The 25,045-nt window shown below is 42.7% G+C and overlaps 2 protein-coding genes across 5 annotated transcripts in view; both read left to right on the top strand.

Annotated features, from left to right (window-relative positions):
- The window catches only part of matk (megakaryocyte-associated tyrosine kinase), a 154,054-nt gene extending 133,780 nt beyond the window's left edge, over positions 1-20,274 (top strand). For 3 of the 4 annotated variants that reach the window (XM_059638520.1, XM_059638518.1, XM_059638519.1), the window contains one exon: positions 853-5,093. In XM_059638520.1, coding sequence (XP_059494503.1) covers positions 853-1,035 — 183 coding nt within the window. In that variant the 3' untranslated portion in view covers positions 1,036-5,093. Of the gene's footprint in view, positions 1-852; positions 5,094-20,186 lie in introns of those variants that run through there. The other variant, XR_009442804.1, reaches the window with a different exon arrangement.
- cplx4c (complexin 4c) lies at positions 12,481-24,803 on the top strand. Its single transcript, XM_048559981.2, has 3 exons — positions 12,481-12,715; positions 20,187-20,274; positions 22,654-24,803. Exons 1-3 carry the CDS (start codon positions 12,540-12,542, stop codon positions 22,870-22,872), a joined length of 483 nt encoding a protein of 160 aa, XP_048415938.1. The 5' UTR covers positions 12,481-12,539; the 3' UTR covers positions 22,873-24,803.
- The last annotated feature ends 242 nt before the right edge of the window (positions 24,804-25,045 follow it).

Below are 25,045 nucleotides of genomic sequence, written 5' to 3'. Positions count from 1 at the left end.
TAAGCACATGAAGGAAAAGGATAGGATCTTCAGCTGGATGAGAAAAGATGGATGGAGACTTGAGTGAAGTATAATCCATGTCCATAGAGTCCCTACAGTGTAGGAACAGGCTCTTAGGCCCAACAAATCTACACCGAACCTCGGAGCATCCCACCTAGACCCAATCCCCAAGCCCACCTAACCTATACATCTTTGCACATGTTGGGCAATTTAGCATGGCCAGTCTATCTACCCTGCGCATCTTTGGACTGTGGGAGGAGATGAGGGCACCTGGAAGAAACCCACACAGACATCGGGAGAACGTGCAAACTCCACACAGACAGTTGCCCGAGGTGGAAATCAAACCCAGGCCCCCGTGCCTGTGAGGCAGCAGTGCTAACCACTGAGCAACTGTGCTGACATGGAGAAGTTAGGCTAAATGGCCCTTTTTTGAGCTGTAAATTCTATATAATTCAAAGTAAGAATCAAGCAGTTTAATTTTTGCACACTATGTTGCATTATGATCCACTTTGTTAATAATGCTGTCTATGAGGATGTAACTGGCCTCTTCTTCACAAATTTTAAGACACATGTACACATTAATAGGTCAAGAATGATCACAATTCGGCATGGATGCACAGAGGCTCCTGATGATCTTAGTGTCCAAAAGTGAGGAGCTCTTAATTTGATTTGACAGCGACTTTAGGATATTTCCTGTCCAAAAATGCCCTTACATTCTCACTCCACTTCCTGTGGCAGTATTAAAACTGTTGGTGGTGATCCTGACTTTAAAGCCTGCTTTGAGAGTCTAGTTTTGTGGACTCACATTCCCACTGAAATGCTGACGTTTACCCCTCTTTCTGTTCCTTGCAGTCATTGACGGACCTGGTGGATAAAGTGGAGAAAGGATATCGGATGGAATGTCCGGATAAGTGTCCCACCTCAGTGCACAACCTGATGAAATCCTGCTGGGAGTACGATCCTGGCAAACGTCCCACCTTTAAAAAACTTAAGGACAAACTGGAGAAAGAGGGGAGAAAATCAGATTATGTTTGAAGCAGGAACAATCCATGGTCAGGTTCAACCAGTGTTAAACTATCCTATTGAGCCAACGTACTGAGACGGATCGTCTCCAGGATTTTACTTTTGAGGCTAACAGCAGCACTTGGTGGAGAGTAACAGATTATACATAACAGGAGATAAAGAAAAACCCACCAAAGTCGTGCTGGTTTCCTAAATTCACAAACCAAAGGTTCTCGTGCATCTCTAAATCAACTCTGTCATCCTTCCAGTGCCTGATCAACTTCCAACAGAGCTGCCCTCCATATGGTTGTGCTTGCTACATAAGATTAGAAATTGCTGTCTTTGTTTGGGGAATCCACATGGAATATTATATAATCAGCATCAAACCAACCATTTACTGTCAATATCACACCAACCCATCATCATAATCGAGGCTGAGGACATTTTTACATACAGCTCACCTTCCAGAGTTGAAACTGATATGGTACAGTGTCTGATAAGATAGAATCTAAATGAGCGTTAAAGCAAGCAGGTCTGCTGGACTGAATGGCCTTCTGACATATTTCTCACATTTTAGCAACGATTGCCCTTTAAAAGTATTCCATTTGGCTCAAAAGTACTTTTGAACATTCTGAGACCCAGACAGCTGCAACATAAATGTAAGGCTTTTTTCGGATTTACTTTCAGTTTTTACAAATGTTGAAGGCTGTTCTCTCTGTGGTACCCATTCAACATTGACAATTTCAGACCTCAATAGACACTTAACGCAAAAATCTCTTCTCAGTATTTTATTAAATGTTGATGTGATTGAGAATCTGTTTGCAATAAACTAAAACCTATTTTTAAAACTGAGATCCCGAAACTGGATTAGGGCACAATGCAGAGGGAGTATCTAACTGAGTGATGTGGCAGTCCTCACTTAAAGTTGTAGTTGCGTTCTTGAAAATTGTGACTTTAAGTGAAATGGCTTTAGATGAATCAGTTTCCTACCGAATTCAATGTAAAAGCTGTGGTTAGGTTCTGTCGGACCTTCCACATCAGAACAAAAATGGAAGAACCTTCAAGTTGAAATGCTTTACATTGCTAAATTCCTGTTTTGATGAATAACTTTTAATATAAAATATAAAAAGTTAAAAGAAGTATGGTAACTTTCTACATCCAGTATCTCCTACTACTGTTGATTTGTACTTGCTACAGATGTCAATCCTTAATCCTTTGGGTTTCTGTGGACCCCATCTTCCTCTGACCTTCTGGCTCAATGACCCTGCTGATTGCTAACCCAACTTCTTGCCAATTCTTGGGAATTGCAATCCGTCCCATTGCCAAGCCTATTCTCTGTTGATCCGGCCATCCCTCTTAATCATTTTTTTAACCAAAAAACATAGTTTGTTTCTGGATTAGTGAAACATTTCTGTGCCCTTTATCACATCTTTATACTGTTAGCATTATTGTAGAAATCTTTTGCAGTTCCTGGGATTTGTAATGTTCTCTAACAGATTGAAAGTAGGATTATGAGGCAGAACCAATGTAATTGTAATAGATTTCTTCGTTATTTTCTCATTATTGAGAACTATTCCATGTGACAATCTTAGAAAACAAGCCAATAGGAGGATTGTTATCATGAGGTAAATTTTATTCTCCTGGGGGAAATTGATGTACAGAGAGATTTGGGTGTTCAGGTCCATTGTTTCCTGAAGGTGGCAACGCAGGCCAGTAGAGTGGTCAAGAAGGCACATGGCATGCTTTCCTTCATCGGATGGGGTAGTGAGTACAAGAGTTGGCAGGTCATGTTACAGTTGTATAAGGCTTTGGTTCGGCCACATTTAGAGCACTGCGTACGGTTCTGGTCGACACATTACCAAAAGGATGTGGATGCTTTGGAGACGATGCAGAGGAGGTTCACCAGGATGTTGCCCTGTATGGAGGGTGCTAGCTATGAAGAGAGGTTGAGTAGATTAGGATTATTTTCATTAGAAAGACAGAGATTGAGGGGGGATCTGATTGAGGTCTACAAAGTCATGAGGGGTGTAGACAAGGTGGATAGCAAGAAGCTTTTTCTCTAGAGTGGGGCCTCAATTACTAGGGCTCATGAGGAGGAAGGTTTATGCGAGATATGCATGGAAAGTTCTTTATGCAGAGGATGGTGGGTTCGCGTTGCCAGCGGGAGGGTGGTAGACGCAGACACGATAGTGTGTTTTAAGATGTATCTGGACAGGTACATGGATGGGCAGGGAGCAAAGGGATACAGACCGTTAGAAAATAGATGACAGGTTTAGACAGAGGATCTCGATCGGTGCAGGCTTGGAGGGCCAAAGGGCCTGTTCCTGTGCTGTAATTTTCTTTGTTCTTTGTTCAAGGTTCAAGACATCAACACTTTGTTTGCAATTGTGTTCTCTCTCCTCCCTGAAAGTTCTGGCATTCATTATGTCCCAGTGCCACAGCCTTCAATATGTCATCTGTTTCTCATGTGCCAACCTGGTTAGTGTTGGCATGCAATTCAACTGCAAAAAGCCAATCGCAATTCATGTTTATTAGTGTCACCCACATTGTGCACTCGATATCAAGCTCCTATTCCAGGAAGATTTGGTTTCCAGACTTCCTGAGATAGATAAAATTGAAATTCATTAGAATTCCCATCTTCCCACTTCCATTCCTGCAGGTACATGCCTCATGAGTGTCAGTCCCACCTCTGATACCTCATCCTCATGATATATCTTCCCATAGCAATTTTAGACAGAACCACACTGGGGACCAATTGCTACATGGATGAGCCCCACCAGAAGAGAAGTAAATGTCAGAAGTAAAAGATAGGCGGTCATGGGGCCCTCTTACTTAATGACTTACCTGTGGCAGGGATCTAGCCTGTGGCATGATGCTGCCTGCTTTAGCCCATGGGCATTGACTGCCCATCAGGCACCTAAGTGGGTATCACCAAGCCTTCTCTAGCATCACAGAACAGCCTTCACTGGGCCCCAACTTTCTCATGCTGAGTCCCTGCATCAGGAATTGAATACCGGAAGCCTGTAAACAAACACAATGATTTAGTGCAGTCCAGTACAGAGGTGTTGCTGATCAGGGGAAGCCAAGTAGAACAAAAACAAAATAAAAACAGCACAGGAAGAGGCCCTTCAGCCCTCCAAGCCTGCACCGCCACATTTTGCCCTTCCATACTAAAACTGTCTTCACTTACAGGATCAGTATTCCTCTATTCCCTTCCTATTCATGTATTCATCCAGGTGTTTCTTGAATGTTGCTGTTGTATCTTCTTCCACCACCGCCTCTGGCAGTGTCTTCCAGGCACTCACCACCCTCTGTGTGAAAAACTTGCCTCACACATCTCTTTTAACCTCCCCCTTCGCATCTTGAACCTGTGTCCCCTAGTAATTGATCCCTCCACCCTGGAAAAAAAACACCTCATACTTCCCACTCTATCCATGCCATTAACAATCTTATAAAATTCAATCAAGTTGCTCTCCAACCTCCTGCATTCCAGTGAAAACAAACCCAGTTTATCAACCCTTTCTCCATAGCTAAAATTCCTAAAACTGGCAACATCCTGTAAGCCTTTTTGGTTCCTCTACAAAGCACTCGCATCTTTTTGGTAGTGTGGTGACCAAAACTACGCCATAGACAAAGTGTAGCCGAACTAAAGTTCCATAAAGCTGGGAGAATCTGCCTATCTTTATACTGCATGCTCTGTGGATGTTACAGGCAGAAAATCTTCACCGAGGTAGTAGTTTTCTGGAATGGATAGTACATGTCAACTTCAAATTAGCCTTACAAGTACAAATTATAGGATTCTAAGGTGTATTTCAATGGGTTCTGGCATTGCCGTGCAGTTCTATAGATATTCATTCTCCCTCAGATACATTTCCCAGCCACTGACTGTCAATGGAGTGCTGTGTCCCAGGCACTGACGCTCACCTGGGTTGCATTTCTGGAATTCCCTCATTAAATCTCTTCCTCTCCGCCCCTCTCTTCTTTAAAACTGTCCCGTAGGATCTGCTTCTTTGCCCAAGCCTACAAGCATCTGTTCAGATTTCTTCTTCTGAGGGTTAATGTCAAACATGTTGGTATTGATCACTCTCTCATTCCGGTCCTTTGGATGTCTTGCCCTGTAAAAGTGGGTGACATAAATACAAGTTAAGTTCTGTGGTTCAGAGGTGTTATTTTGTTTTCATTTTAAAGTTGCATTTAATCAGCTATTTGACTACAGTGTATTGCTTTCAAGATAATTTAATCCCTTTAAGTAGAAAGCCAAAACTCATTTAGTGGCTGATATGATCCTTTAGTGTTGTGATGTAACAAATGAAGCATGCAAATGAGCTGCTGAACCATTTTAAATACAGGCTGGAGTCCAGAGTAAGATCAGAGTCTAACCATCGCTTTATTTCCTACAAAGGATATTTCTATTCATCAGGATTCACATTGGGGTTGAGCCTATTTATCAGAGACAGCAATTAAGCTGGCTGGGGCAAACGAGTTGGAATAAGACAGAATTGAAGACTCAGAGAAAAATTTCACTTCTCATCCCTCTCTAATGTGATTATCCAAAGATGGGCATCTACTTTTCAAAGATCACCCAAACATCATCACCTTCTCTCGTGGAGAGGTCCCTGGGACAAGTCACATGGGCTCACAGCTCACTAGTCCTGCTCCCTACCTCGTTGCTGGAAGGAAATTTGTTATTTTAAAGACTCTTCGGTTTTAATTTATAGGCCCTGAATTTCACTACACCCACTGCCCCGACCCCTGTCCTAAACCCAGCCCCTGACCCCAGCCTCACTGCCCTGACCCCAGCCTCAGAGCTTCTCACTTTAAAATGAAGATTCAGAACACCATATCCTTCCCTGATTTCTTAACCGATGTCGTGATGCTGGATCAGAACCCTGAAATAGCAAAAACAAAGTTACCTATAAACTCATATAAAATACCTTTAATTAAAACACAGTCTGGAGTTTATAGGTAACCTTTTTTTAAAGAAAAGCCTGCTTCAAGGAAAAATATGACTGCAGATATAAAGTCAATCACTGTCTGACAAAGTTGTGTATGGGATCCATGGAATGTCACACCTGGAAAGTGCTTGGAGAAAATTCAAACAAAGAGAGAAAGAAGAAGGCAGTTTTTTTGTATTTACTTTCTGAGGATCTACCATAAAAGCATTGAGTACTGACTACAACACTAGTAATGTGTGGCCTCATGTGTGAACTAGTGTAGTGTGAGGATCACAGCTCTGAGATCAACCAGTCAAACGCCGCTGCATGGCAAGTTAAGCAAAAGAAAATCTCAATCTCAATCTCTCTCTCTTTCTCTCTCTCTCTCTCTCTCTCTCTCTCTCTCTCTCTCTTCCCCCCCCCTCTCTCGCCCCCTCATCCTCTCTCACTCTGTCTCCCCCCGTCTCTCTCTTTCTCTCTCGCCCCCTCACCCTCTCTCTCTCTCTCTCCCCCTCTCTCTCGCTCTCTCTCACTCTCTCTCACTCTCTTTCCCCCCCTCTCTCTCTCTCACACTCTCCCCCCCTCTCTCTCACACTCTCCCCCCCTCTCTCTCACACTCTTCTCTCTCTCTCTCTCTCTCTCTCTCTCTCTCTCTCTCTCCACCCCCCATCTTTGTCTCTCTGATACTAGCCAGCCAAATCATGAGAAGAATCAAAAAAGCAATTTCAATCAGCCTACAATTCTATGAGTAATGAAATCGACTTCGAACCATCAACATCAGTGCTCCCAGTAATATCTACTGCAATGGCTGCAGACGTCAACTATCTATTCGCTCTTCACAAAACAATTAAGAGGTTAATCTGCAAATCTTCTTTTAACTTTTATCATTTTGAACTTAGCTCTCATTTCTAATCTGCGAGTATGTTGCATTACTATTCCTTCACCTGTTCAGCAATTTGGTTAATTCAATGCCATTTTGTTAATTCAAGAAGACCTGGTTAAAGTGGCTTCTTTTAACACAGTTCATTTGGTGTGAGTGAAAGGGAAGGGATCCTTTTATGATTAACCTTGTTACAACCAACCAAACAAGTGGGCAGGTAGGTAACCAAAGGGAACCAGTTTAACCTTCCCAATCTGAGAACTTAATGGTTTGAGATATTCCTCCTAGTACAGCCACAAATTGGAGAACCATGCCCAGGGAGTGGTTTAAAACACTCAGGAATACATCATCTCCACAAGTCTTCAAACAAGAATGTAGCTGCACTTCAGCTCTCCTTTAGGCATGGAATTCCAATAATTTTCTCCCAGTAAGTTGACCAGTGGCCCTTACGTCCATCAGGACTCAGCAGACACCACTCTCAAGGTAATTTTCTCACCACATCTTCCTATCACCAAACCCTGTCCATTGCCCCGCATCATACAGCCATAGTGTCATACAGCATGGAAACAGACACTTCTGCCCAACTTATCCACACGAGCCATTCATCTCAATCTGACCTAGTCCCATTTGCCAGCATTTGACCCATATTGCTTTAGCCTTTTCTGTTCATGTACCGATCCAGATGCCTTTTAAATGTTGCAATTGTACCTGCCTCTGCCGCTCGTTCCTTTGGCAGCTCGTTCCATAAAGTATCGCTGTCTGCTTGAAAAAGTTACCCGTCCGTCAGGTCCTTTTTAAATCTTTCCCCTTCCATCTTAAATCAATGTCCTCTAGTTTGGGACTCCCTCACCCTCAGAAAAATACTTTGACTATTTACCCTATCCATGCCCCTCATGATTTTATAAGCCTCTTATTTTGCAGCTCCTTCAGCATCCTGTGAAGATCAAGTAACCCAATTAGCGCTGAGATGTTAGTCATCGGTGTAGTTCAACTACTTATCAGTTAAACACTGAGCCAATAATTCCAATAGACTGTAATTCACAAGGAAATGGAACTCCTGTGTAATTTAATATTGTGAATAATACAGATGAGAATCTTATCTGCTGAATGGGAAAACATTACTTAAAAAATTTAAAGCTATTCTTTGCAAATAGAATTTCATCTGCTAATTTAAGTGTTGTCTGTACAGGGTGAAAGCTTTGTCAGAATTTCCCTGATGAAGGGTCTAGGCCCGAAACGTCAGCTTTTGTGCTCCTGAGATGCTGCTTGGCCTGCTGTGTTCATCCAGCCTCACAATTTATTATCTTGGATTCTCCAGCATCTGCAGTTCCCATTATCACTCAGAATTTCCCTCATTGGTTACATTAATTGTCTCCAATTTGCCTCCAAAATCAACTTGAAATTACTTTAGAGATAACAAGGTGTAGAGCTGGATGAACGCAGGAAGCCAAGCAGCAACAGAGGAGCAGGAAGGCTGATGTTTCGGGCCTAGACCCTTCAAATGTCAGCCTTCCTGCTCCTCTGATGCTGCTTGGCTTGCTGTGTTCATCTACTCTACACATTGTTATCTCAGATTCTCCAGCATCTGCAGTTTCAACTATCTTGGAAATTACATTATTCAAGTTTCTAGTAAAATTCATTTTCATTAGCATGACCATAAAATACCTGAGAGTCCAATCCTTATTGGACAGTGTAAAAAAACTTAATTTTTTTTCTCTATCTATGCACCTAAGAAAATGAATGCAGTTTGGGTATAACTCAGCTGAATTTCACTCCCCAACCATCTCTGCCTTCTTCTCTGGCTTGGCTAATAACAATTGATTGTGCTAAAATCCGGGCAAGAAACTTATGGAAACCTCTCAAATATTTGAAGTTGAAAGCTGCTGTTGTGTTATGGCTCAGGGTCAGTTTATCAGTATACTTTAAAGAGACATGCTCATGATACTATCACTGTATCATAGCATATGATCTAAAATGCCATCCCCTATTCACAATTCCTTCACCTCCGCTGCATCTGCTCCCAAGATGAGGCATTCCACTCCTGGACATCCCAGGTGTCCTCGTTTTTTGAGGACTGCAACTTCCCCTCCACAGTGGTTGAAAACGCCCTTGACCTTGTCTCTTGCATTTCTCGCAACTCATCCCTCACGCCCCGTACCCTCTCCCCCACAATAACAACCAAAACAGAATCCCCTCATCCTCACGTACCACCCCACCAACCTCCGGATCCAATGCATCATCCTCTGGTACTTCCACCATCTGCAAACTGACCCCACTACCAAAGACTTTTTTCCCTCCCTGCCCTTATTTGCCTTCTGGAGGGACCACTCTCTCCACGACTCCCTTGCCCACTCCACACTCCCCTCCAGCCCTACCACCCCCAGCACTTTTCACTGCAACCGCAGGAAGAGCTACATCTGTCCCTACACCTCCCCCTTCACCCCAATCTCAGGCCCCAAGAAAACCTTCCACATCAAGCAGATGTTCATCTGCACATCTGTCAATGTGGTATGCTGTATCCGCTGTTCCTGATGTGGCCTCCTCCTAAGGGAAACCAAGCAGAGGCTTGGAGACTGCTTTGTGGAACACCTACGCTTGGTTTGCAACAAATGACTGGACCTCCCAGTCGCAAACAATTTCAACTCCCTCTCCCACTCCTTGGACGACATGTCCATCCTGGGCGGCCTCCAGTGTCACAATGATGCCACCCGAAGGTTGCAGGAACAGCATCACATATTTCGCTTGGGAACCCTGCATCCCACTGGTATCAATGTGGACTTCACAAGCTTCAAAATCTCCCCTCCACTGATTGCATCCCAAAACCAGCCCAGCTTGTCCCCACCTCCCTAACCTGTCCTTCCTCCTACCTGTTCCCTCCTCTCATCTAAAGCCCCACCCCCATCTCCTACCTACGAGTCTCATCCTGCCTCCTTGACCTGTCCATCATCCCTGACCTGACCTGACCTAACCCCTCCCTAACTCCCCACCTACACACCTTTATGGACTCCATCCCCGCCTCTTTGACCTGTCTGTCTCCTCTCCACCTATCTTCTTCTCTATCCATCTTCCGTCCACCTCCCCCATCTCCCTATTTATTTCAGAACCCCCTTCCCCTTCCCCCTTTCTGAAGAAGGATCCAGAACTGAAACATCAGCTTTCCTGCCCCTCTGATGCTGTTTGGCCTGCTGTGTCCATCCAGCTCCACACTTTGTTATCTCAGATTCTCCAGCATCTGCAGTTCCCACTATCTCTGACCTAAGAGTATAATGGTCTCATTTACCACCTTACTCTGGAATCACTTGAAGCTTGACATGCTTTTGGAAGCATATGAAGGTATATAAAGGCACGCAGCATGGAAACAGACCCTTCGGTCCAACCAGTCTGTGCTGACCATAATCCCAAACTAAACTAGTCCCACCTGCCTGCTCCTGGCCCATATCCCTCCAAACCTTTCCTATTCCCGTACTTATCCAAGTGTCTTTTAAACGTTGTAACTGTACCCATGCCCACCACTTCCTCTGTAAGTTCATTCCACACACAGACCATCCACTGTGTAAACAATTTGCCCCTCATGTCTGTATTTAAATCTTTCACCTCTCACCTTAAAAATGTATATCCCAGCCTTGAAATCCCCTGCACTGGGGGAAGACAACTGCCGTTATCCCTATCCATATCCCTCACCAGCATACGGTCATCCAAAATCCCCAGCACACACTGACCATCAGTGACTAACACATGGTGACCAATCGTGGTCCATTATATCTATGTTAATGTTTTCAAACAGCAGTGGTACTTAGTTTCTCATCCCTGCTCATTGTCACTGTAACACTGTGAGATTGTCATCTTCAAGTTACAATCCAAATCCATTCAATTATTGATGGAATCAGATTTCACCATCTTGTCATTCCAGGCCCTGGCATCTCTCTGACTGAAATAATTTCTCCTAATCCTTGTCTCTAAATGTCTTGCTAATTATTTTAAATATACAACCTCTGGTTATTGACCTGCTTAATGTAATATATTGTCACATGGTGGTTCATTAAGATGTATGTGCAATAGGGCATTATGATTAGGGGTCAAGCAGTAAGCAAATTTGTAGAGACTTAAAGCTGGGAATCAGAGGACTTTGGAGGGAGGAAAGTGACAAACCATGGGGATACAGGGCCTGCTGGATTGGGTAGGGCACAGTGGCACTCTCAACATCTTAGGACAAGTCATCAAGTCCACGCCACCAGACCATTGCCAACCTAATAACACGGTCATGCAGCATCAGTCACCTAGTGGAATGCTCAGCACTGTAGGAAGAAGCTCAATGTTCACTTTACCATCATAAGTGCTCAAGTCCCTGGAGTATGACATGAATAGCAAATGATGCAAGATCAGTCAATCTTGGCAGATCACAACATCTAAGCTTGATCCAACCAAACTGCTTCCCAAGTTCAGTGCCTCTTGCTATCAGATATCGTTAAGTAAGGTTTTAAGCAGCACTGTTTTGCTGCACTTGTACAGGCCCTTGGTAAGATCACTTCTGGAGTATCATGTGCACTTTTGCTCTCCTCATCTGAGGAATGATGTTTTAGCTATGGAGGGAGGGCAATGAAGATTTACCAGACTGATTCCCTGCATGGTACGACTAACTTATGAAGAAATATTGGATCAGTTAGAACAGTATTCACTGCAGTGTAGAAGATTGCAGGGGATCCCATAAAACCCTATAAAATTCTAACCCCACAAGCCCATCGCCTATATTCTTGGCTGTGTTATTTGTTTGCTAATCCCTCTCCTACTGGAAACAGTATTTCTTTATTTATTCAATTCAAATCCACCATGGGTTGCTTTCAATTAGGAAATTACCTTTTTATTTGTCTGAATGTTGCAAATGATAATGGGGTGAATCACTCCAGAGCAATTGGGGATTGGCAATACTTGCTGGCCTAGGCTAGCAAGGCCCATGCCCCAAAAACCAATACATTTTAATAAAAGCAAAATATCAGCACTTGTGCAGTGCACTTTTCAAACATGGTGATTTTTTAAAAAATTTTGATGGGTTGTGGATATTGTTGGTTAGACCAGCACTTATTGCCCACAGTGCAATTCACAATCAATCACATTTGCTGTGGGTCTGGCGTCACATGTTGGTCAGAGCAGGTAAATATGGCAGATTTCCTCCCCCAAAAAACATTGCAGAACCAGATGTGTCTTTGCAACAGTTGTCTTTGGACTAGTTTTTAATTCCAGATTTTCTTGGATTCAAATTTCATCGTAGGATTTTGACCCCTGCCCTTAAGACAGTAGCCTGGATTACTATTCCACTATGCCACCAACTCCCTAGGCAGCCTTGCAACCAGAGATAATGGGCCATCAGACCTGAGTGCAAAAGGAGCTTTTGTGCTCCTGAGATGCTGCTGGGCCTGCTGTGTTCATCCAGCCTCACATTTTATTATCTTGGATTCTCCAGCATCTGCAGTTCCCATTATCTCAGGAAGTCTGCTGTGTTCATCCAGCTTCACACTTTATTATCTTGGATTCTCCAGCATCTGCAGTTCCCATTATCACTGCAAAAGGAGGCCACTGGTTTACTGTTCCAACTTATAATGAGTTAAGCCGTTTAGCTCGATGTCTACCAATTACACTCAAGGCTTATCTGTCCTTCAGTCACTCGCTGCTCCACTTAATACAAGCCTGCCTTTCCTCCCTGTAATTTCAGACTAGTTTCTACCAAAATGACATTCTTCCTCAAAACCATGATTAGTGGGAAAATGAAAGATCTGGGAGTTGGTGGAGGAGGAGGAGGAGAAGAGACAACGACAGAGGAAGGAGATGGAAAGCCAACTGCAAAAAGCACAGGAATGACAAGGGAAGAGTTTGAGGAATACCAGCGTCAGCTGCTGGAAGAAAAGTGAGTGCCTCACCAGAAATTAAAGGGATTGAAAAGGAAAGCACAGAAAACCTGAAGAGCACTTTTAAGGATAAATACAAGTTAGGATTAATTTTTTGAAGTTACAGTGTATGCATGAGATGAATCAGTGTTAAACATTAGTGGCCCCTTTTGTTTAGAGAAATTTTCAGCTTTCTGTTAACTCACAAAAACCCTTCTACTCTGAGGTGCATACTTATACATATGTATAAATGTACATGTATAACATGCATATGTATAAACAATTTCACAGCTCAGTATGGATAAAGCACTCAGTAAATGTTAACTATTATTTTAGATCATGCTGTTTGAAAACCATTGTGAAGCACAAATGTAATTTATTTGTGCACTAATGAAAGAACTGGAATAATGCACTGACTGGTGTGGCAAGGAACGATACGGACCATGCTGGTCTTAGGAATCTTTGTGCAGTTAGCAGATCTGACCCAATGTTAAATAAGTGATTTCCTTGCTCCTGGACTGAAAAAGGGAAATGATTAGTCAGGGTTCCTGCTTGTGATTGCTGCCCCTTGACCTCCTTTGGGACATTTACATCTGTAGATTCCAGGTGAAACAAGTTCAAACACAATGCCTTCTGTAATCAAATAGATTGATGTCACCCAATACATGGTTGCCTGGGCAAAATACTGGTGGACAGTTGACACCTTGGCAACTGTATTTCAGCAAATGTTAGAACTGACAAGGATAATGAGGGGGAGAGAATACTGGAGTGAGGGAGAAATCTTTCGGAATAATAACTGTGCTAGTGTCTATAATTCAAAGAACATGCCCATTTTTATGGCACTAGTATTATGCGCATTTTCTTATTAGTAATTACTCTACCAATATAAAATGTTAAATTAGGCCCTGCATTTCTTAATCTTTTTTCTGCTCAATTTCATTCTGTATTTTAGTTACACATTCTAATAATCTGTTTTCTCCTTGCTTTTCCACCTTTTCTCGCCTCACTCTGTTTTACTGATATTATTATAGACAATGATCTGCTAAACTGTCATCTTGCCATATTCCTCGTAAACCCAAGAGCCCTCTGAATACTGTTCTTCTCTCTAAGTCTCTGTGACTCTCATTCTAACTCAAGATGACTCAGGGCCTTAACACTGCACAACATATTCTGCCTTCCCTTCTCCTCCTTTTCCTCCCTGTGAGCAATGGCCCTTCTCTTCCCTTCTCATCTCTGAGCCCTCAAAGTGTCTCCCATCTGGGAATGTTTAATGTAAACAACTCATCATTCAGCAGCGGCAGCAAAAAGCTGAAAGGTATGTAATGGTGTCTAGGCTGAAATATCTGACAATATGGCCAATGAGAGTGTACATATGGCAGTGGGGTTATGATCAACTTTATGTCAGGTCATGCTGGTTCCTCGTCATTCTCTATTAAAAAAGTCTGTGATTTCATTGAAAGGAGAACCTTGCCTTGAGAAACAACTTTGTTTTATTCAAGATCCATTGTCAGGGACCTACTATCAGGAGTCAATGGTGGTTGTGGGTCCACAGTGGAGACCTTAGCACAAACTCTGATCTGACGCTCCTGTACAATGCTGAGGAAGTGCTACGTGGTTGCTGGAGCAAACTTTTGGATGAGGCTTTCAACATTTCAAGTGCTTGTTTCAAAAAAAGTGCAGTGGGGCTCTCCCTGATGGACTTGCTGATATTTCTCCCTCAATCAACCTCACTGAAAAAATTTTAGCAGGTCACTGTCACATTCCTGTTTGTGTGATCTTGCTGAGTACAGGTTTTATTTCCTCAGTTACAAAACTCTGATGACCATTCAACGTGTTCTATGGCTGAAGCCCTTTGAAAAACCCTGTGAGCAGCTGTGGCCCTTTTCCTTTGCCGAGCCTGTGCCTTCCTGTATCAGCACTTTTATTCTCAATCGTCAGGGGTGTGAATGCTGACCTCTGACCTTCATGATGGTGTAAGATGCAAAGTTAATTTGTAAACCTCCTCTACCCTTGCATTGAGACCAGCCAATTCAGCAGGGGCCAGAAATCCAACCTGGGATCTTCCTGGTCTATGTGGTTGAGGCAGTGCTCAGCCAATTTAAGCATAGAATTGTAGAATTCATACAGCATTAAAGGAAGGTATTGAGTTTCCTTTATCAGTCCATTGAGCCTGGACTGGCATTTGCATAATCCCATACTCCAGGTCCTTCTCCCATTTCCAGCCTCCAAGCCTGTCTGCTTTGACATTACTATTCTATTTAACTACAGCATCTATCATGCTGTATCCCCAGTCCTTGCTGCTTGTTACTTTGTTTTTAATTCATATTGCCTTTTCATTGCCATTCACCTACCATTTGAGTTCTCTGGTTATTAATTCTTCAGCTAATAACAGCCGTTTATTTCCTGTATTGAATCTCCTCTTAGCTTTCTCTATTCAAGTGAGAAAAATCCCATCCTCTTCAGCCTGTCCTGGTAGCTGGGATCCCTCATCTCTTTACCTGTCCCGGTATCTGCTTAAACTTTGCCTTCTATCCTCTTGATTTGTCCATCCTGCTTCCAGTGGTTTTCCATCAGGAACTCAAGCAGTTCAAAGGGAAGAGGTTGTGATATCTGTTTTGGATTTTGGAGCAGAGCTGGTGATAGGGCTGGAGCCTGACTGACCCCTGTTTCCATACTGTTCTGCAACAGGATGCAACTGTAATAGGGATGAGGCCAGAAAAGCATTTCCACAGTGAAGGAAAACAAATGACGTTTGTGAAATGAATGCCCTGTATTGTAGAAAATATATTGCACAATGTAAGTGCAACCTAGTGTTTGTATGTGTGTCTGTGTGAATGAGTGTTTTTGCAATTTATGTCTGCGTGTTTGTGTGTGTGTGTGTGTGTGTGTGTGTGTGTGTTTATGAGTGCATGTGTGTTTTTGCAAACACTGTGTGTGCGTGTGTATGTATGTGAATGAGTGTGTGGGCTTTTGTCTATATATGTTTGTGTGTTTCTGTATGTATATATGTGTCTGTGTGTTTGTCAATGTTTTATGTTGATGACCACCATTAGGATTGAGAAACATAAATATAACGAATTTGAGCAAACAATTGGAGTGCGATGGCTGGAATAATAAAACTACTGGGTGAAGAGCAGGCAAGGTTAATGATAACATGGCTATGTTATCCCACTTCTCACACAGAGAAACTCTTGCTCCAATATGCTCCTCCTAGTGGCCAGGATCAAGAACCATTCAATAGAGGAGTGGCCGACAAAGGGATGTCTCCTCTTAAATCGTTAAAGTCAACCATTAGCTACGGCGTTTTCAAAGAGCATTTGTTGGAGGTCTCAATTCTATCCAGGGACTCTCATTCATTAGTCTCCCTGAGTAATGCTGTCCTATAGAATATTGGGAGATGAGATTTCACCAACCCTTACCCTACTACAATGAGTGTTGGAAGCTGACGGTTTCTGTACAAGAAGAGACTGGGAAAATAGACTGGTGTGGTTGACAGTTCAATATGGCCTTTCACTACCACAAATATTGCTGGGATGACCACAAGCTCTAACTTCACCCTACAGTCTGCCAGTCAGTGAACTGAGGCCCAGGGATTCATAGAACAGCATCCTCAGGCTCAACACACAAACAATGTAGCCCTCATATCAGAGTACAACAGTGAACAGGACTATGTATATTCCAGACCACATTAAACAGGAGAACCATTGCTGCATTTCTTATTGTCAACTCCTGCATAAAAGCATTGTGACTTTCAGATTTATGCAGGTGATAAACATGATGCCTGAGGTAAGGTGGCATACAATTGCCTTCTGGCATGTTACTGAACCACATAGACAAGATTGGGCTCAGTTTAACTACAGTATTTGTCACGTTTTCTCTTAATCAGGGCTCTGAACAGCAACAATGTTGTTACAACTGGGCCTCAGTTTCTCAGATTGAGAGGAATTGAGCTCCTTCTTGTAGCTGGAATTGCTTAAACCTTACAAGTGAGCAGGGTTGGGCTTACTTGTGATGCCATCTGCAGTCAAACAGCCTATCAAGACTCATTGTTCTGCAGTATGAAATGGATGAGGTAGCAGAAAGGAGGCCACAACTGCAGCAGAGTTATTCCTTCATCCAAGAAAACATAGAAAAGTCAGTGCCTTTGGGAGTGGAAGGGAGAATATAGGAAAATAGCAGAATGACAATGTTACGCTGGGATAGTGAGGTTGTCGTTAAGTTATTGGGTAAATGAATAGGCTACTCCTTTCGGTTGGCTTTAGGGTTTGTGAAAGTCATATTTAGTTATAGGCCCACTTCTACTTCCTCTCTCATATCAAACATAATGCTGTAATAGTGGGACGATTGAATAACAGGGGGTACTGAGTTACTTTTAAAGGTAATGTAAGCATGTGGTACTTTTATTCTTCATTGTGGGCAATATGGATAACACTGGCAAAGACAGTATTTACTATACATTATGAATTGCCTCATGAACGTGCTGATGCATTCGAAGTATTATCATGTGTAAGGTTACATACTGTAAGATAATATTATATAACGTAACTTGGGCCACTGTAAAGTTCAATCCAACTCATTAAGAGGAAATGGTACTTACTCTGACACAGGATTGAGAAGATGCGATCTATATTTAAGAAAATACGGTAATTATGATGCCAACAAACTAGGTTAAGTAACCTTCTATTTTACGAAGCCTGGTAACTAGTACAATCCAGGATTTGAGACTAAACTTTGACAGCAGCAGCTTAGGGCGAAGGAGATTTAAGGAGGATTTACCTGTGACATGAAGCGAGTGACCAGCTTTTGCACAAACAAAGGGGGAAAGAACAGATGAAGCTGAGCCCTTCACACAAATGAACTCCAGTGGTGGCAGACTGTGTGGGTTTTTGCTATTGTGAGCCACCTAGGTGGATCCCGTGGAGCCAGTGTGGTCACATAGAATTGATAAAGTCTATAATGTACATTTCTCAAGTGTCTAATACTAACCGCTCTTGGCATTCTTAGTTTACAATGGACCCTATCTAATGTACAGCAATATATTTGACTCAGTGCCAGCAATCTCAGCTGAGTTGGGGCTCAGGGACCCCTCATTCTTCAAAGACTTGACAGCTACCAACTGAGTGCAACTTAAGCACAAAACTCAGACTACCAGCTCAGTGAAGAAATGCACATTGTCAAAGGTACAATTTTTCAGATGAGCTGTTAACCTTTTGTATCTCAGTTGCATTTGTGGCACAGTTCAAAGAAGGAAAGGGATTTCTCTTGGAGTTGCTTAAACCTTCAAACAACATGATGAAAACTATTTAGGTAGTTGTCTATCTCACTTCAGCTTGTGGAATCTTGAGTGAATTTGCTGTGGATTTTGAATTTCTCACATTCCATTTACATGGCAACAGCAAATGGTGCCAGAAAATCTCCCAACACCCAAAGGTGCAGATCAAGGAGGCCATCAGCATCAATTTTTTTTTCATTCAGCCTTCTCCCCAATACCTCCAACACTCCCCTGTAGATCCCGACACACCATAATAACACTCCTGTGTATTATCCTCCACTCACAGCCCTGCTGTCTGGCAGTAAGGGCTGTTATTGATATCAATGACCTTTGAGATTACCAGGCCAGCATCTCTGCCACCAAATGAATAATTGCAAACCCTGTTACACCTTAAGGGCCTTCATAAATGTCATGAAACAAAATAGTTTTTTTCGGTGTCAATCCACTGTCCTTCCTTTGCTACTCCCTTTCTCTGATCAGTAGTTCCTTCATTGCCTTCAATACAGGAGGGCAAATGAAGTTCATATGGTCAGAGAGTAGCATTGTTGCCTCAGAGTCAGGCTCTGGTTTAAGTCCCACTCCACAAATTGATTGAAGGCGGTGCATTCATAGTGCAGCCACCTTATTCAGGAGTTAGGTCCATTTAATATGTTAGTGAGGGGTCTCATGCTTGTTTGGGCTCCTTTAGGAAACCAGATACAAAATCATGTGGCACTACAGGTCACATCCCTACCTCTCAACAAGATGTTGAAGGTTTAAGTCCCACTCCAGTGTTCACACTGTGGCCTATCTGTTTGAGTTTTAACTTGTTCCAATCCTTCTATACATGCTGATGGCAGGTGATAAGAGAAGGAGGGATTCTGCTGGTCAGCCATGAGATGGACAGAGGTTTGGAGCCTCTATCATCACTGCCCATAGCTCTGGACTACAGTCTGCATGTTAAAATAAGTGTTACCACAGCGACTCCAAATCCAAGTGAACTGTAACAGATGACCTCCAGGAAGTCTGAGATATTCAACTGAAGCAAGGACCTAATTGCTTTGCTTCAGATTCTTCAGTTTCCTTATGGGACCCAAGCATCTACTGCATCAGCCACCAAAACAAAACTATGTTGTTGAAAACAAATTCTTTTGATATTCCCAAAGAGCCAGGAAAGCAGGATTGTGCCTCAACTGCATAGTCTCTCATTCATCATTCCCACTGCCCACATCCAAGCCCACTCTGTTGCTGCTCCATTCCCCATCACTTTCCAACGTAAAATATGATATTCATCTCTGCATTTATTGCCACCATTCACATCTAGAAAGGAATACAGTTTAATTTCACCTTTGCAAACATTGACATCCACTGGGTACAGCTTGGTGGGCACCATTAGCCCCTCAGCCAACGGGCCCTTTCTCAGGTGGGAAAATAGTCACACTCAGAGAACGACCATAGACCAATAACTTTGAGCATCTATTCCACACAGCACATCTCCCTCTCTCAGAGACAATTCAGCCAACCATAGATTCAAAATAGCTGCTACTAGGCCATTCAACCCCTCAAGCTCATTCTACCATTCAGTCAGATCTTGGTTAATTTGATTCACAATTCTAGATCAGTGAAAATTTCAAAGCAAATTCTGTCAACATGTACCAGCCACTGAACTGGAATTGAGCTCAAGCTCCAGAGGTAAAAGAACAATGTCTTTGCAACACCTGGATAGATACTTTTGCTAATGGAGAAGGCAGTGGTGGAGTGGTAATTCCACTGGACTGGTTACACATAGCTGAAGCCTTATACTTCGGGGACATGGCAGATCGTGACATTTGATTTCAAGTTTAAAAATAACCAAAATAATAAATAAATGCTGGTTTATGGCAACAGTGTTGCCCGTTATTCGAAGTAAAACCCATTGTGTTCACCAATGCCCTTTAGGGTGATATTTCTGCTGACCATACCTGATCTGGCTACAGATAGACTCCAGACCCACAAAAATGTGATTGGCTTTGCAAGCCATTTCAGAGTCAATCAGTTCAAGGGCAATTAGGGATGAGCGACAAATGCTGCCTTGTTAATGATGCTGCATATCTCACCCAATAATAGAAGCAGAATTGTGCTCTATTTGAATCATTATCATCGAATTTAATTGCAAGAGAATCCATGGCAATGCAGAGACTGAAGAAACAAGTTAAGACTTGAATTCTGTATTTTAAAATATCATTCTTTTCTCATTCCAGAATCGAACGAGATAATGCATTCACACAAAAAAAAGCAGAAAGGGCTACAGTTCGATTACACATGAGGGAGAAGTATCGATTACCACATGTAAGTGACAGGAGATGAACCCAGTGTCACAGGAAATATGCTAACTGTCATCTATACAGCACAGGAAGTGTATAGAGTAAGGCCAGTTTAGTACAGAAAGTCTGCCAATAGTTATAGGTACATTGTATGTACTTGTGGTCTCAGGTGGAGTACAGGAAATGTGCTGAGTATCACATGTACAGAAGTGTGATACAACAATCATCACAGCATAGCTCAGCAAAGGTTCAAACTCTCACAAGTGTAATACAGGAAGTATCCCAACTAACAGGCATGGGATGGAAAATATACTAATTGAAACAGGTAAAGTGCTGACAAGCATCACCTATGTTAGGTGGGATGCAGAAAAGAAGATACTGAGTGAAACAGGTGCAGAACGGGGAAATGTACTGATTGTTAGCAAAATTGGAAATTGATGGAAAATTGTGCTTCCTGGTAGTTCAGTAGATGAGCGCAGCATTCAGTGTGGCCAGCTGGGCCAGTATGCCTAAGCTCTGATATCTAATCTGCTGAGAGGTGAACAGTACCATACAAGGTTGCATTAGTGGTCCTTGGCCAAGGTCAGAAAATAAAATCGCTGGGATCCATCTCATAAACACTGTCCTATTAACCCTGCCCTGGGTGCTTTTTATTATCAGTTCATGAGTGTGAGCATTGCTAGCAAGATCAGATTTGATTAATGCCCATGTCTAGTTGCTCTTGAGAAGGTGGCGATGAGTAACTATACCTGCATACAGTTGGGGAAGAAGTTTGAGGATTTTCACCCAGTGACAATGAAGAAACCGTGAAATAGTTCCAGGTCATGGGTGGCTTGGAGAGTGATTCACACTTGGTGGTGTTGGGACACAACAGGATAGGCTCAGTTCTGATGCCATCCACAATTGAACAGACTGTTGACACATACTGTCTAGATTAATGTAAAGAATGAAACACAGAAGCAGAGAAAATAAGAGCAGAAGTAAGCCATTCGGCCCGTTTCCCCATTCAATATGATCATAGCTTATCATCCAACTCTGTATCCTGTTCCCACTTTCTCCCCATTCTTTGATCCCTTTAGTCCTAAGAACTTTATGTAAATCCTTCTTTAAATTGTTCAATATTTCAGTTTCTGTGGCAGAGAATTCCACAGGCTCACCACTATCTGGGTAAAGAAATTTCTCCTTGTCTCAGTCCTAAATGGCCTATCACATACCCTTAGACTGTGACCCCCGGTTCTGGGCTTCCCAGTCATCAGGAACATCTTCTGGCATTTACTGTGTCTAGTCCTGTTAGGATTTTAAAGGTTTCTGTGAAGTCCCCCATCCTTCTGAACTCCAGTGATTATAATCCTAACCAATCCCGTCTCTCTGCATACATTCGTCCTGCCATCCTGGGAGTCAATCTGGTAAACCTTCATTGCACTCCCTCTGAAGACAGGATACCGTTCCTCAGATAAGGAGACCAAAATTGCACACAATATTTCACTATAGTCTCACCGAGGCCCTGTACAAATGCAACAAAACACCCTTCTTCTGTACTTGAAACCTCTCACTATGAAGGCCAATATACCATTTACCTTCGTCACCACCTGCTGAACCTGCATACTTACTTTCAATGACTGCTATACAAGGACACCCAGGTCTTGTTTCACCTTTCCCATTCCCAATCTATTACCATTCAGATAATATCCTGCCTTCCTGTTTTTGCTACCAAAGTGGATAATCTCACATTTATCCACATTTATACTTCATCTGCCATGCATTTGCTCACTCATTCAACTTGTCCAATCTCATTGGAGCAGAACTGCATCCTCGTCATAGCTCATCCTCCCACAGATTTTTGTCATCTGCAAATTTAAAGATATTATGATTAGTTCCCTTATCTAAATCATTAATAATGATAAATAGCTGGGGCCCAAGTACTGATCCCTGTGACAACCCACTAGCTGCCACTTCAAAAAAGACTGTTTGTTTCCTGTTTGTTGGCCAGTTCCCTACCCATGTCAAAGCACTGGCCCCAATCCCATGACCTTTAATTTAAAAAGCTAATCTCATATGTGGACCTCATTGAAAGCCCTCTGAAAGTCCTAAAGAGTGAACATTCTGGTGAGGTTGTGAGGGTGTCTAGTTGCTCTGGAGAATGCAGTGGTCATGAGAGAACGGTATTAATGGAAATGTGACATGTCATCTAACAGGTGCTCTTCTGCCTCATGTTATTGGCATGAATTCCGTTACCCTCCCTGCCGTCCTCCATGTCAGCAGTATTTGTCAGGAATACAGGTTTGCATTTTATTCACAGGCCCTTAACTTCTCATCCTACCTTCCAATCTTCAGTGTTTCAGGGAGAAGTGCAATGCAGAAAGCGATTTAAAGGGTTAACCAGTCTCTTTTCTTCACGATTCAGAGTGACAAGGATGACAGTCAAATACAGATGGCTGGGGGAGATGTGGAACTGCCTGAAGAGCTGGCAAAGATGGTGCAAGAAGATGAGGATGAAGAAGAAGCTAATGATTCATTTTTTGGGACCATTCAAAACATGGACTTTGACACCATCAAGACCAAGGCCCAGGAAACATTCACAGAAATAAAGCAGACAGCTGAGGAAAAGTGTTCAGTGATGTAACTCTCATTACATCTGTGACTTAGTGAAGTTCAGTCAGACGAGATTTCCCCATTATCATGACTGGTGTCACCCCACTTGTTCTCGTGATACTGGAAGCAATAGGGATACAGGTTAACCATGAATTAGATTAGGAGATGGCATAGTGCAGGAAATATGCCGACTGATACAAGCATGGGATTCTAATATACCTAACTGAAAGAGATACAATACATGCAAGCACCACCGGTGCCTGGTGATTTACAGGCATTTTATTAACTGTCACAAGTGCAGAAAATGAAATGCTGAGTGAAATAGATACAGCACAGGGAAATGCACTGACTGATGAGGAGGCTAGGAATTGGTGGAAGATCTTGCTCGCTGGTTAAATGTAGTGTCTATTGCGGCAAAAGCACACCTCAGCCAGTAGATCCAAGGTTTGATTTCTGGTGTATGCAGAGGCAAACAGTACACTAGTATTAGACTGCATTAGTGTCTCTTGCCTCAGGTCAGGAAAAATCAGTCATGGTCCACCTTATGATCTCTGATCAGTTAGCTCTGCCGTGGATTCTTGTATTTAATTTGTGGGATGGGGCATCCCTGGCACTGGCCAGAATGTATTGTCCATCTCTAGTTGCCCTTGAAAAGGTAGAGCATTGACCATATTAACTCTTTTTAGTATCTTTATGTATTGACTTTGAGGTTTGTCTGATTATCTTGTCGTTTATTCCTTGCAAGGACCTCAGAACAATTAAACTGCTTATTCCCTTAGATTTTCCTCAATCTTCTCTTCATCCTTTCCTTCCTTCATAACTCTTTAAACCCTGGCTTGACTTCGCCAAGCCACTAATTTCTAATTTATCTCAGCTTTTCAAATATGGCTATAAACCTTTGCCCTTCGCCTGGACTTCAAACAATCCCTACAGTGTGGAAGCAGGCCAGTTGGCCCATCAGTTCCAAAACATACATCTGAAGAGCATCCCACCAAGACCCACCCTCCCTACTCTATAATCCTGCATTTCCCATGGCTAATCCACCTAGTCCGCACATCTTTGGACTGTGGGAGGAAACCAGAGCACCCCAGTGAAATCTATGCAGACACAGGGAAGATGTGCAAACTCCACATAGACAGTTGCCCAAGGGTGGGATCAAACCCAGGTCCCTTGATCTTGTGAGGCAACAGTGCTAATCACTGAGCCACCATGCCACCCTTTCTTTTTAAAGCTCTTCCTTAGCTCAGTAAGGAGACAATCTTTGCATGTCTATGGATAGACTCACCAGTCTATCTCTGGGCCCTGAGTCTACTTACAGCCCATATTCAGAGAGAGAAGGTCTCCAACCTCTTTGGGTTCTACCTAAACTAATTGTCCACCCTCAATCTGGATTAGAGTCGGAACACAAAATGATGTTACTCAGTGGGCTCAGGGCAGTGAGAGCAGGGATTGAAGTAAAAGATTTGGAGCAGTAGGAGCGGGGTCAGATTGCAAGATCTGGGCAATGGGGCCACATCAGTAGAGCCAGGTTTGTACTGTCAGGGCAGTGGGAGTGAGGCACTGGAGTTAAGGTAGGGTAGAGAAAGCCCTGTTTGGCCTTACATTGAGAGCAAGCTCACTTCAGAAGGCTTTGACTGTGAGAAACTCTCTAGTACCATCATCCCTTCCCTTAATTAATGCAAAAGACATAAAAAGGGTCAAAAAGTGAATCTATTGGGCAGATTTCACACAATGCATTTACAACCCAGAGTCTTCAATGTTAGTTCTCACATGCTGAACTCAAATGATTCTAGGGAACGATAACACTGAAAGCCATTGAGCATCTATTGCTTTTGGTATAAGAGACACTGTACCAGATTACCTTCATTCAGCAATTTTGCATGTATAAATTTTGTTTTTGCTTTGACTTTTTTCTCTCTACTTACTTTTGTGAATACAGCATAAGTAAACAACGTTTGTTCAGCTTTGAATTTAGTTTGAAATATTTTTGCTTCTGCTCTATAACCTGATGCAGTCATTGTCACAAGCAAACAGTACGGGTTAGTTACAAAGTGAAGTGCCTCTGCACGAGCCCATTAAACACTCCCAGGCCAGGTATTGCATGGGTTTGACGAAGAATGCAACTTATTCGAAACTAAGTATGTTATATGTGAGATTGGAGTTTAATCTTGAGTAAGCTCTGTGATAGGAACAGGAACAGGCCA

The sequence above is a fragment of the Stegostoma tigrinum genome, chromosome 30 (assembly GCF_030684315.1).
Source record: "Stegostoma tigrinum isolate sSteTig4 chromosome 30, sSteTig4.hap1, whole genome shotgun sequence".
NCBI classification, from domain to species: domain Eukaryota; kingdom Metazoa; phylum Chordata; class Chondrichthyes; order Orectolobiformes; family Stegostomatidae; genus Stegostoma; species Stegostoma tigrinum.
Note: the sequence above shows the minus strand (reverse complement) of the source record. Positions and strands in the feature narration are given on the sequence as shown.

What these genes read in the sequence shown, in the direction of transcription:
- cplx4c (XM_048559981.2), top strand. Translation starts at nt 12,540, where the DNA reads ATGACATTCTTCCTCAAAACCATGATTAGTGGGAAAATGAAAGATCTG. An exon ending in CGTCAGCTGCTGGAAGAAAA is followed by an intron (nt 12,716 to 20,186) that starts GTGAGTGCCTCA and finishes TTCTCATTCCAG; the next exon opens with AATCGAACGAGATAATGCAT. An exon ending in AGAAGTATCGATTACCACAT is followed by an intron (nt 20,275 to 22,653) that starts GTAAGTGACAGG and finishes TTCACGATTCAG; the next exon opens with AGTGACAAGGATGACAGTCA.